This window comes from Salvelinus namaycush, chromosome 7 (assembly GCF_016432855.1).
Source record: "Salvelinus namaycush isolate Seneca chromosome 7, SaNama_1.0, whole genome shotgun sequence".
Classification (NCBI taxonomy): Eukaryota; Metazoa; Chordata; class Actinopteri; order Salmoniformes; family Salmonidae; genus Salvelinus; species Salvelinus namaycush.
The window spans coordinates 10,406,760-10,420,059 of record NC_052313.1 but is presented as its reverse complement, the minus strand read 5'-3'; the positions used below and the strand labels follow the sequence as shown (position 1 = coordinate 10,420,059).

General features: G+C 43.0%; 1 protein-coding gene across 1 annotated transcript in view; it reads right to left on the bottom strand.

Moving 5' to 3' along the window:
- Window positions 1–132: 132 nt before the first annotated feature.
- Window positions 133–13,300, bottom strand: part of LOC120050940 (traf2 and NCK-interacting protein kinase-like) — a 72,836-nt gene continuing 59,668 nt past the window's right edge. Inside the window, exons 30-31 of the mRNA XM_038997485.1 lie at window positions 3,149–3,288; window positions 133–3,026 (exon numbers count right to left, since the gene is read on the bottom strand). Of these exons, the coding sequence (XP_038853413.1) occupies window positions 2,943–3,026; window positions 3,149–3,288 (224 nt within the window). The 3' untranslated portion in view covers window positions 133–2,942. The remainder of the gene's footprint in view (window positions 3,027–3,148; window positions 3,289–13,300) is intronic.

The following is a 13,300-nucleotide window of genomic DNA, read 5'->3' as shown; positions in this document are numbered from 1 at the left end:
TTGGACTACTACAAGTAATGTTAGGATGTTAGCCCAATATTGAACTAAAGGAGCCTATGTTTGCCGAAGATAGCACACTGGATGAAAGGGAATATAGGCTCACAACCCAATAATTTAATTAAGAGAAATGAGTCATTCACACAGCACATCTTTAATGCATGTTGTCATTTGGAAACATGAAGTGTGTGTGTCAGTAGGTTACATTGAAAAGTCAAACAAAAAGCATCCAGAATCATATTAATCACCATCAGTAATCACATGTATCCATGTTCATCAGCCATACACACTACCTCCCTCTGTGCCTCGGTGTCAGAACATTAAGTCAGTAGTTAGTTCTCTTTATTGCTAAACTGTAAGGACGCTAGGATCCAGTGTACAGATACCGTTCTAACATTGTGTTCCCTTATCAATGTTCTCACTAATTGAAAAACAAATATTTGTGATGTGAGCTGAGGCCAAAAAAAGTCTAAAGAAGCTATGAGAAGGCCTACTGCAGTCAGTCCTGATCTGCTCTCCCCACACTTTTACATGCAGACAACCAGAACAGAACACTGGAGAACTGCTCTCAGACCAGTGGTTGAAGTGGGCTGGTGCTGACCGGTACTGGTACAGAGATCAGGCTCTTCTCATTTGCTACAGCTTGAGTACCGGCACCTCTGATAGAATAATGTGTGTGTTAGGGAGCTCAAGATGGGAGACAAAGTTGGCAGGGAGGGAATTACTTAGCCAACAGTGTGTGATGGTGCTGCTGTGCATTTTAGATTTCAGAAGACATCCAGACAGTAAAGTAAAGCAGTAGAGGACGTCTCTGTAATCATGTCTGTACAAGGAAGGACAGTTACGTTTCAACATCACATAGTGGAGTGGAGTACCAGTCTGGGGGCGGGGTTATTGTCCCAGTGATTCAGATGAGATGAAGGCACACACTCAGTCACTCAACGAACAGACGGTCTTAACAGTGGCAGAGTTTAATCCTGTACTGTTAGCAGGGAAGACAAGTCTCATATGCACACACATACTCTGATACTTACAAAAAATTTAAATACAAATTATACCACGATAAAAACATTTTAGAAATCCCTTAAACCATCTTCTCTATTCTGTAGAAAGCCTTATAGTATGAACATGATGGCTGTCTTTTTCTAAATGATCAGTCAGATATAATGAAATGCTTAATCATATTTCTCCTACGGTTTCTTGGAATCAACCCCCTTCTCTCTAACCAATACTCCTGACAGGACTAGATAGGAAAAAGCAAGAGGTCTGCCGACCCAGGTTCATACACCGGTCGGTCACACATATTTATCCAGTCCTTTCAGATCTATGACGACTGAAGAGGTAAGCGATTAGTGGATGGAGTAGGCTCATGCCTATTACCCTGTGTTACATACAACGCCACATCAGTAGTCAATCATCATCATTGGTTCAGTACACACAGACACCCTCCTCCACTTTCACCAACTACCTTGGCAGATCTTATGTTACAGAGTCAGACACTGTATCCTAGAAGACTACATGTGATTCAACTTAATGGTGGAGATTCATAGTGTGGTCATTCTACCTGGCCGTCTAAAGCTAGTTTGAGTACATTTAAACGACCTGTGTAAGGTCCTGACTGACGCTAACATGGTGGGTCTCATTTAGGAAAATGAATCGTCCCAACCACGCATCTCTCCAGTTAGACCTGTGTATTGCCTTAGTTTAGAAGTCAGGATTGATGATGACAAGTAGTATAGGTGTCACTATGCACATGTACAGAAGCAGGTGAAACAAAGGAGACAGGGGAAGAGCTGGAGAAAAGAGGTGGCATGTAGGAAGAAGTTTGACCATTAACCAACCCATACGTCTGTCCAATGCAGCCATTTTTATCTACATATCAAATCATTTCTGGGTAACAATTAAGTACCTTACTGTGATTGTTTTCTATTAAAATGGTAAAAAAAGAAACATTTCTTAAGCAATAATTTTGCTAGTACTGTCTGGGAGTGGTTTGAGTGGTAAAGGGGGAAACAAAATTAGCTGCTATTGGCAGAAAGGATTGGAACTCTTTCTTATTGGTCTAACTAATTTACAAAAATAGTGATGTCACCATGGAAGGCCAAAACTCCCACCAAAACAGGCTGAAATTCAGGAGGAAGATCAACTAAACAAACTCAGACTGCTTTCGGTCTCTCATCATCCACTGTCTTCCTTTTGTTGTTCTGTCTCAGTGGAAGAGTGTCCAATAGGAAAGCAGGTCTGTTTCAGATCATAGAATGTGGCATTTACAAATGTGTAACGATAGAAATACGGCAAATAGATTGACTGTCAAATAGAACATTCGCAGAGAAAGTGGGGAGCACAAGTGAACAAGAATGGCATCTATGCCAAGAGTATCATTTTTTTTGGTGACCATTGGTGACAATATTGATATTTTGTTAACTGCTCCAGCAGTCAGGAATCTACACTCACCCCCACCATATATACACAAAGGTCAGGGGTCATGACAATACCCTTGGTCGCTGACCCCTGACCTCATTAGGGAGACTACACTAGCACATCCTGTCACTACCTCCCAAAAACAAAAACACCTGGGATAAACACTGAGGCTACGTCCAAAATGCCTACTCTGACCAAAAGTATTGCACTATGTAGGAAATAGAGGGCCATCTCGGACTGAGCCCGAGAGAAACTAAGACAACAGAGAGAAAGAGTGTTGTCTGAGCGTGATCTGGAGAGTTGCTGTTTCTCTCTGGTTCCTCTTGTGGTTGTAGGTTGCTACTGCAGATGTCTGCCTGGATGGGAGTTGGATGGGAGACTGTTTCTCTCCTCCCGTCTCTGCTGAGCCGCCAGCCGCTCTGTGTTCACTCGTCTGTCTCAGTTCTCTCTCTTCATCCCTCCACCCTGACCTCTGGTTAGGTATGTACAGTATGGAGGGAAGAAGTAAGGAGGGTTTGCCAGGGTTACCAGTTCATCATAGAGCTCCGGTTCAGGGTCATGAAGAAGACTTGGCTGCTGCCGCCGGAACGCACAGAGGCGAAAAACACCTGCAGACAAGCACACAGCATAATGAGGGTTAGCATGTGTGTTGGCTTATATTTTTAGGATTTCTTGCAGCTTGTGTGTGTGTGCTCTTAGCTTGTATACATGTGTTTGTGCTTACACACACCTTGTCGTTCCTCTCCGACAGAAACTTCAGTCGCTGAGCTCGCTTGTGCATGAAAACTCCGTCGAGGTGTCCCGTCTCCACGGAGCGGATCTCAATGGCCTTCTCTCCCCAGCCCATGATCTGGTTGGAGTGGATGTAGGCTGGGGGAAGAACAGGGACACACAGACAGGGGATTGGACAGGAGAGCACTCACTCAAACCAGTCACCCAATCATAGATCACACCCCTAGGCCACGCCTCTGGGAGGAAATCATTGCAGCAGTTTCTGTTTCTAAATCTGAACGGCGGATCAAAACTCCAACACCTGAGCTATCCAGCCTGAGAGGGGGTGGGGAGGGGGCCGTTTCATATGGACCCAGGGGGCAACGCTAGTAGGAGAGATCCCCAGAGTTATGGGGGTGATAGTCAAAGTGAACCGCAGAGAGCTACTAGGAGAAACGGCCATCTGAGAGTCTACTGACTGTGATGACTCTTGTATGGTGGTTCTACAGGATGGTAACCATGCCCCTGGGTGGTAATACTGTAGCAGGGATTGTGCATGATGACTATGAGGATGGTTACAGCAGTAGCAGCATAAGGATAGTTGGGTGATTTTACCTCCCAGTTCTGTCATCCAGCTCCTGTGTACTCAGGAAGTGGGCTGGCCAACGGACTGGAGTGAGTGTGTGTGTGTCGGTGTGGGCCTGTCTCTGTGTATGTGTGTGTGTTAGTATGTACTGGTTTGTATTGGTCATGGTGGCTTGGGGCTGTATATGTTTATATAGTATTTGTGTGTTGGGGCCGGCGTTGAGAGGCCTTTTAAAGGAAGGCGATATCAACTCAGGGGTAGAAGCTCCTAGGACTGAGTACAGTCTCAAAACACAACACAAACCCACAGTGTTTCAGACAGAGACAGAATGAGCCAAATGAAAACAGTCAATCAGACAGACAAGACAAACTGAAGCTTGGTTTTAGAGTGGAGAGACAAAAGAGAAGCAGAGAAGGGCAGAGCTGATCTAAAGACACAGGGATCTATCAATATCCATTTGAGATCTACTGGGATTAAAGCAATAGGATACTGGTTTCCCCATCACTAACTAAACCTAGCCCTGAGCTTTGTAATTACGGTAGATGTGATGGGCGTCGTTAATAGACCTGGGCCAAATACTTGAGGGCGCTTGATTTAGCTTGGACCGTACACTTTTGGTACTATTCCATGGCACAGAGGTAACTTAATCAAGCCCAGCTCAAGTACTTGAACGTATTTGATGTATGTACATAAAGACAAACAGAAAGTGTCACCATCCTAAAGAGAGACAGGTATATACAGTGGCAAGAAAAAGTATGTGAACCCTTTGAAAACACCTGGATTTCTGCATAAATTGGTCTTAGATCTGATCATCTAGGTCACAACAATAGACAAACACAGTCTGCTTAAACTAATAACACACACACAATTGTACGTTTTCATGTCTTTATTGAACACACCGTGTAAACATTCACAGTGCAGGGTGGAAAAAGTATGTGAACCCTTGGATTTAATAACTGGTTGACCCTCCTTTGGCAGCAATAACCTCAACCAAACATTTTCTGTAGTTGTGGATCAGACCTGCACAACGATCAGGAGGAATTTTGGACCATTCATCTTTACAAAACTGTTTCAGTTCAGCAATATTCTTGGGATGCCTGGTGTGAACTGCTCTTTTGAGGTCATGCCACAGCATCTCAATCGGGTTGAGGTCAGGACTCTGACTGGGCCACTCAAGAAAGCGTATTTTCTTCTGTTGAAGCCATTCTGTTGTTGATTTACTTCTATGTTTTGGGTCGTTATCCTGTTGCATCACCCAACTTCTGTTGAGCTTAAATTGGCGGACAGATAGCCTAACATTCTCCTGCAAAATGTCTTGATAAACTTGGGAATTCATTTTTCCGTCGATGATAGCAAGCTGTCCAGGCCCTGTGGCAGCCCCAAACCATGATGCTTCCATCACCATACTTTACAGTTGGGATGAGGTTTTGATGTTGGTGTGCTGTGGATTTATTTCTCCACACATAGTGTTGTGTGTTCCTTCCAAACAACTCAACTGTAGTGTCATCTGTCCACAGAATATTTTGCCAACATCCAGGTGCACTTTTGAAAACTTCAGATGTGCAGAAATCTTTTTTGTTGGACAGCAATTGCTTCTTCCGTGGTGTCCTCCCATGAACACCATTCTTGTTTAGTGTTTTACGAATCGTAGACTCGTCAACAGAGATGTTAGCATGTTCCAGAGATTTCTGTAAGTCTTTAGCTGACACACTAGGATTCTTCTTAACCTCATTGAGAGTTCTGAGCTGTGCTCTTGCAGTCATCTTTGCAGGACTGGCACTCCTAGGGAGAGTAGCAACAGTGGTGAACGTTCTCCATTTATAGACAATTTGGACTGATAAACATCAAGGCATTTAGAGATACTTTTGTAACCCTTTCCAGCTTTATGCAAGTCAACAATTCTTAATCTTAGGTCTTCTGAGATCTCTTTTGTTCGAGGCATGGTTCACATCAGGCAATGCTTCTTGTGAATAGCAAACTCAAATTGTGTGTTTTTTATAGAGCAAGGCAGCTCCTAACCAATATCTCCAATCTCATCTCATTGATTGAACTCCAGGTTAGCTGATTCCTGACTCCAATTAGCTTTTGGAGAAGCTATACTTTTTCCAACCTACACTGTGAATGTTTAAATGTTGTAATCAATATAGACAGGACAAATACAATAATTTGTGTATTATTAGTTTAAGCACACTGTCTATTGTTGTGACTTAGATCAGATCTAATTTTATGACCAATGTATGCAGAAATCCAGGTAATTCCAAGGGTTCACATACTTTTTCTTGCCACTGTATATCCTAGACCTATAGAGACATGTAGACATACTTTTGATCATTTACTGTATGTGGACACCTTCTCATTGAACATCTCATTCCAAAATCATGGGCAATAATATGAAGTTGGTCCCCCCTTTGCTGCTATAACAGCCTCCACTCTTCTGGGAAGGCTTTCCACTAGATGTTGGAACATTGCTTCCATTCAGCTACAAGAGCATCAGTGAGGTCGGCACTGATGTTGGGCGATTAGGCCTGGCTCGCAGTCAGCGTTCCAATTCATCCCAAAGGTGTTCGATGGCGTTGAGGTCAGGGCTCTGTGCACGCCAGACAAGTTTTTCTACACCGATCTCAACAAATCATTTCTATATGGACCTCGCTTTGTGCATGGGGCATTGTCATGCTGAAACAGGAAAGGGCCTTCCCCAAACTGTTGCCACAAAGTTGGAAGCACAGAATTGTCTAGAATGTCATTGTATGCTGTAGTGTTAAGATTTCCCTTCACTGCCTAGCCAGAACAGCCCCAGACCATGAAAAACAGCCCCAGACCATTATTCTTCCTCCACCAAACTTTAAAGTTGGCACTATGCATTGGGGCAGGTAGCGTCTCCTGGCATCCGCCAAACCCAGATTCGTCTGTCGGACTGCAAGGTAGTGAAGCGTGATTTATCACTCCTGAAAACATGTTTCCACTGCTCCAGAGTCAAATGGCGGCGAGCTTTACACCACTCCAGCCGACGCTTGGCATTGCGCATGGTGATCTTAGGCTTGTGTGTGGATGCTCGGCCATGGAAACCCATTTCATGAAGCTCTCGACTAACAGTTCTTGTGCTGACGTTGCTTCCAGGAGCTGTTTGGAACTCGGTAGTGAGTGCTGCAACTGAGGACAGACAATTTTTATTTCAGCACTCGCCAGTCACGTTCGGGGCTGAGCCATTGTTGCGCATAGATGTTTCCACTTCACAATAACAGCAGTTACAGATGACCGGAGCAGCTCTAGCAGGGCAGACATTTGATGAACTGACTTCTTGGAAAGGTGGCATCCAATGTCGGTGCTACGATGAAAGTCACTGAGCTCTTCAGTAAGGCCATTCTACTGCCAAGGTTTGTCTATGGAGATTGCATGGCTGTGTGCTCGACTTTATACACCTGTCAGCAACCGGGTGTGGCTGAAATAGCCGAATCCATTAATTTGAAGGTGTGTCCACACACTTTTGTATATATAGTGTCTCTTAGACCTACAGAGACGGGTAGCTATATCCTAGACCTACAGAGAGGTAGATAGATACAGTACCAGCCAAAAGTTTGGATACACCTACTCATTCAAGGGTTTTACTTTATTTTTTACTATTTTCTACATTGTAGAATAATAGTGAAGGCATCAACACTATAAAATAACCCATATGGAATCATATGTCCTCTCTGGACAGCTTTAAAAATAAAGTAAAAATATGTTTGATGTCCTCTGTGCCCATATGAATAACCCCTATGATGTAACTGGAATGATGAGATAGAAGTTCTTCTTTTATGTTTTTGTTTTATTATTTCACTGCCGTACTGTGTTCGATCTTGTATAGCCATCTTGTCTCAAGAGGACCACAATGGAAATAAATCCCAGACTTTATTGTGTGTTATCCTCGATTATTTTATTCATGTGCATGTATGGCTTTTAAGTTTTATGTGTGCTTGTTTTTTTTTTTTAATCGTCGAATTAATAAACTAAACTAAATGTAGTAACCAAAAAAGTGTTAAACAAATCAAAATATATTTTATGAGATTCTTCAAAGTAGAGACCCTTTACCTTGATGACAGCTTTGCACACGCTTGGCATTCTCTCAACCAGCTTCTTGACGTAGTCATCTGGAATGCATTTCAATTAACAGGTGTGCCTTGTTAAAAGTTAATTTGTGGAATTTCTTTCCTTCTTAATGCGTTTGAGCCAATCAGTTGTGTTGTGACAAGGTAGGGTTGGTATATAGAAGATAGCCCTATTTGGTAAAAGACCAAGTCTGTATTATGGCAAGGCCATCTCAAATAAACAAAGAGAAACGACAGTCCATCATTACTTTAAGACATGAAGGTCAGTCAATCTGGAAAATGTAAAGAACTTTGAAAGTTTCTTCAAGTGCAGTCGCAAAAACCACCAAGCGCTATGATGAAACTGGCTCTCATGAGGACCACCACAGGAAAGGAAGATCCAGAGTTACCTCTGCTGCAGAGGATAAGTTCATTAGAGTTAACTGCACCTCAGATTGCAGCCCAAATAAATGATTCACATAGTTCAAGTAACAGACATCTCAGCATCAACTGTTCAGAGGAGACTGCGTGAATCAGGCCTTCATGGTCGAATTGCTGCAAAGAAATCACTACTAAAGGACACCAATAAAAAGAGACTTGCTTGGGCCATGAAACACGAGCAATGGACATTAGACCGGTGGAAATCTGTCCTTTGCTCTGATGAGTCCAAATGTTAGATTTTTGGTTCCAACCGCCGTGTCTTTATGAGACGCAGAGTAGGTGAATGGATGATCTCTGCATGTTTGGTTCCCACTGTGAAGCATGGAGGAGGTGGTGTGATATTGCTTTGCTGGTGGCACTGTCAGTGATTTATTTAAGGCAAACTTAACCAGCATGGCTAGCACAGTATTCTGCAGCGATACGCCATCCCATCTGGTTTGCGCTTAGTGGGACTATCATTTGTTTTTCAGCAGGACAATGACCCAAACATACCTCCAGTCTGTGTAAGGGCTATTTGACCAAGAAGGAGAGTGATGGTGCCGCATCAGATGACCCGGCCTCCCCAATCACCTGACCTCAACCCAATTGAGATGGTTTGGAATGAGTTGGACCGCAGAGTGAAGGAAAAGCAGCCAAAAAGTGCTCAGCATATGTGGGAACTCCTTCAAGACTGTTGGAAAAGCATTCCTCATGAAGCTGGTTAGACAATGCTAAGAGTGTCCAAAGCTGTCATCAAGGCAAAGGGTGGCTATTTGAAGAATCTCAAATATAAAATACATTTTGATTTGTTTAACACTTTTTGGGTTACTACATGATTCCATATGTGTTATTTCATAGTTGTGAGTCTTCACTATTATTCTACAATGTAGAAAATAGTAAAATAAAGAAAAACCCTTGAATGAGTTGGTGTCCAAACTCTTGACTGGTACTGTACATCCTAGCCCTAGCGAGAGAGGTAGACAGTGCATTTGTAAAGTATTCAGACCCCTTGACTTTTTCCACTTAGTTATGTTACAGTCTTATTCTAAAAATGATTAAATTGTTTTTTTCCCCTCCCTCAATCTACACACAATACCCCATAATGACAAAGCAAAAAACAGGTTATTAGATTTTTTTGCAAATGTATTAAAAATAAAAAAACGATTACATTTACAAAGGTATTCAGACCCTTTTACTCAGTAATTTATATTTTGGGAATTTCTCCCATTCTTCTCTGCAGATCCTCTCAAGCTCTGTCAGGTTGGATGGGGAGCGTCGCTGCACAGCTATTTTCAGGTCTCTCCAGAGATGTTTGATCGGGTTCAAGTCCTGGTTCTGGTTGGGCCACTCAAGGAAATTCAGAGATTTGTCCTGAAGCCACTCCTGCATTGTCTTGGCTGTGGGCTTAGGGTTGTTGTCCTGTTGGAAGGTGAACCTTGGCCCCAGTTTGAGGTCCTGGGTGCTCTGGAGCAGGTTTTTGCTCTGTTCATCTTTCCCTCGATCCTGACTAGTCTCCCAGTCCATGCCTCTGAAAAACATCCCCACAGCATGTTGCTGCCATCACCATGCTTCACCTTAGGGATGGTGCTAGGTTTCCTCCAGATGTGAAGCTTGCATTCAGACTTGGTTTCATCAGACCAGAGAATCTTGTTTCTGATGGTCAGAGTCATTTAGGTGCCTTTTGGAAAACTCCAAGTGGGCTGTCATGTGCCTTTTACTGAGGTGTGGCTTCCGGCTGGCCACCATTAAGGCCTGATTGGTGGAGTGCTGCAGAGATGGTTGTTCTTCTGGAAGGTTCTCTTTCTCCACAGAGGAACTCTGAAGCTCTGTCGTTGTGACTATCAGGTTCTTGGTCACCTCCTTGACCAAGGCCCTTCTCCCCTGCTTGCTCAGTTTGGCTGGGCAGCCAGCTCTAGGAAGAGTCTAGGTGGTTCCAAACTTCTTCTATTTAAGAATGATGGAGGCCACTGTGTTCTTGGGGACCTTCAATGCTGCAGACATTTTTTGGTACCCTTCCCCAGATCTGTGCCTCGACACAATCCTATCTGAGGCCTACAGACAATTATTTTGACCTCATGGCTTGGTTTTTACTCTGATATGCACTGTCAACTGTGGGATCTTGTATAGACAGGTGTGTGCCTTTCCAAATCATGTCCAATCAATTGAATTTACCACTGGTGGACTCCAATCAAGTTGTAGAAACATCTCAAGGATGATCAATGGAAACAGAATGCACCTGAGCTCAATTTCGAATCTCATAGCAAAAGGTCTGAATACTTATTTATTTCAAATAAAATTGCAACAAAAAAATTACCCATTTTCGCTTCGTCATTATGAGATAGTGTGTATAGATTGATGGCAAATAAAATTCATTTAATCCATTTTAGAATAAGGCTGTCTGACTACTTTCCGAATGCACTGTATATCCTAGACCTAGAGAGACAGGTAGATAGAGATATCCTAGACCTAGAGAGACGGGCAGATAGAGATATCCTAGACTTAGAGAGACGGGTAGATAGAGATATCCTAGACTTAAAGAGACAGGTAGATAGAGATATCCTAGACTTAGAGAGACGGGCAGATAGAGATATCCTAGACCTAGAGAGACGGGTAGATAGAGATATCCTAGACTTAGAGAGACGGGCAGATAGAGATATCCTAGACCTAGAGAGACGGGCAGATAGAGATATCCTAGACTTAGAGAGACGGGCAGATAGAGATATCCTAGACTTAGAGAGACGGGCAGATAGAGATATCCTAGACTTAGAGAGACGGGCAGATAGAGATATCCTAGACTTAGAGAGACGGGTAGATAGAGATATCCTAGACCTAGAGAGACGGGTAGATAGAGATATCCTAGACCTAGAGAGACGGGTAGATAGAGATATCCTAGACCTAGAGAGACGGGTAGATAGAGATACCCTAGACCTAGAGAGACGGGTAGATAGAGATATCCTAGACCTAGAGAGACGGGTAGATAGAGATATCCTAGACTTAGAGAGACGGGCAGATAGAGATATCCTAGACTTAGAGAGACGGGTAGATAGAGATATCCTAGACTTAGAGAGACGGGTAGATAGACAACAAACAACAACACGAAGAATTATCTATCCAAAATGGAGATGTATGGGTAAACCACTTCTCCAATCTTTTTGGCTCTATAACAAAGAATAAAGAGCAAAAACATATACATGATCAAATACAAATCCTAGAATCAACTATTAAAGACTACCAGAACCCACTGGATTCTCCAATTACCTTGAACGAGTTACAGGACAAAATAAAAACCCTCCAACCCAAAAAGGCCTGTGGTGTTGATGGTATCCTTAATGAAATGATCAAATATACAGACAACAAATTCCAATTGGCTATACTAAAACTCTTTAACATCGTCCTTAGCTCTGGCATCTTCCCCAATATTTGGAACCAAGGACTGATCACCCCAATCCACAAAAGTGGAGACAAATTTGACCCCAATAACTACCGTGGAATATGCGTCAACAGTAACCTTGGGAAAATACTCTGCATTATCATTAACAGCAGACTCGTACATTTCCTCAATGAAAACAATGTACTGAGCAAATGTCAAATTGGCTTTTTACCAAATTACCGTACAACAGACCATGTATTCACCCTACACACCCTAATTGACAACCAAACAAACCAAAACAAAGGCAAAGTCTTCTCATGCTTTGTTGATTTCAAAAAAGCCTTCGACTCAATTTGGCATGAGGGTCTGCTATACAAATTGATGGAAAGTGGTGTTGGGGGTAAAACATACGACATTATAAAATCCATGTACACAAACAACAAGTGTGCGGTTAAAATTGGCAAAAAACACACACATTTCTTCACACAGGGTCGTGGGGTGAGACAGGGATGCAGCTTAAGCCCCACCCTCTTCAACATATATATCAACGAATTGGCGCGGGCACTAGAACAGTCTGCAGCACCCGGCCTCACCCTACTAGACTCTGAAGTCAAATGTCTACTGTTTGCTGATGATCTGGTGCTTCTGTCACCAACCAAGGAGGGCCTACAGCAGCACCTAGATCTTCTGCACAGATTCTGTCAGACCTGGGCCCTGACAGTAAATCTCAGTAAGACCAAAATAATGGTGTTCCAAAAAAGGTCCAGTCGCCAGGACCACAAATTCCATCTAGACACTGTTGCCCTAGAGCACACAAAAAACTATACATACCTCGGCCTAAACATCAGCGCCACAGGTAACTTCCACAAAGCTGTGAACGATCTGAGAGACAAGGCAAGAAGGGCATTCTATGCCATCAAAAGGAACATAAATTTCAACATACCAATTAGGATCTGGCTAAAAATACTTGAATCAGTCATAGAGCCCATTGCCCTTTATGGTTGTGAGGTCTGGGGTCCGCTCACCAACCAAGATTTCACAAAATGGGACAAACACCAAATTGAGACTCTGCATGCAGAATTCTGCAAAAATATCCTCCGTGTACAACGTAGAACACCAAATAATGCATGCAGAGCAGAATTAGGCCGATACCCACTAATTATCAAAATCCAGAAAAGAGCCGTTAAATTCTACAACCACCTAAAAGGAAGCGATTCCCAAACCTTCCATAACAAAGCCATCACCTACAGAGAGATGAACCTGGAGAAGAGTCCCCTAAGCAAGCTGGTCCTAGGGCTCTGTTCACAAACACAAACACACCCCACAGAGCCCCAGGACAACAGCACAATTAGACCCAACCAAATCATGAGAAAACAAAAAGATAATTACTTGACACATTGGAAAGAATTAACAAAAAAACAGAGCAAACTAGAATGCTATTTGGCCCTAAACAGAGAGTACACAGTGGCAGAATACCTGACCACTGTGACTGACCCAAACTTAAAGGAAAGCTTTGACTATGTACAGACTCAGTGAGCATAGCCTTGCTATTGAGAAAGGCCGCCGTAGGCAGACATGGCTCTCAAGAGAAGACAGGCTATGTGCTCACTGCCCACAAAATGAGGTGGAAACTGAGCTGCACTTCCTAACCTCCTGCCCAATGTATGACCATATTAGAGAGACATATTTCCCACAGATTACACAGATCCACAAAGAATTTGAAAACAA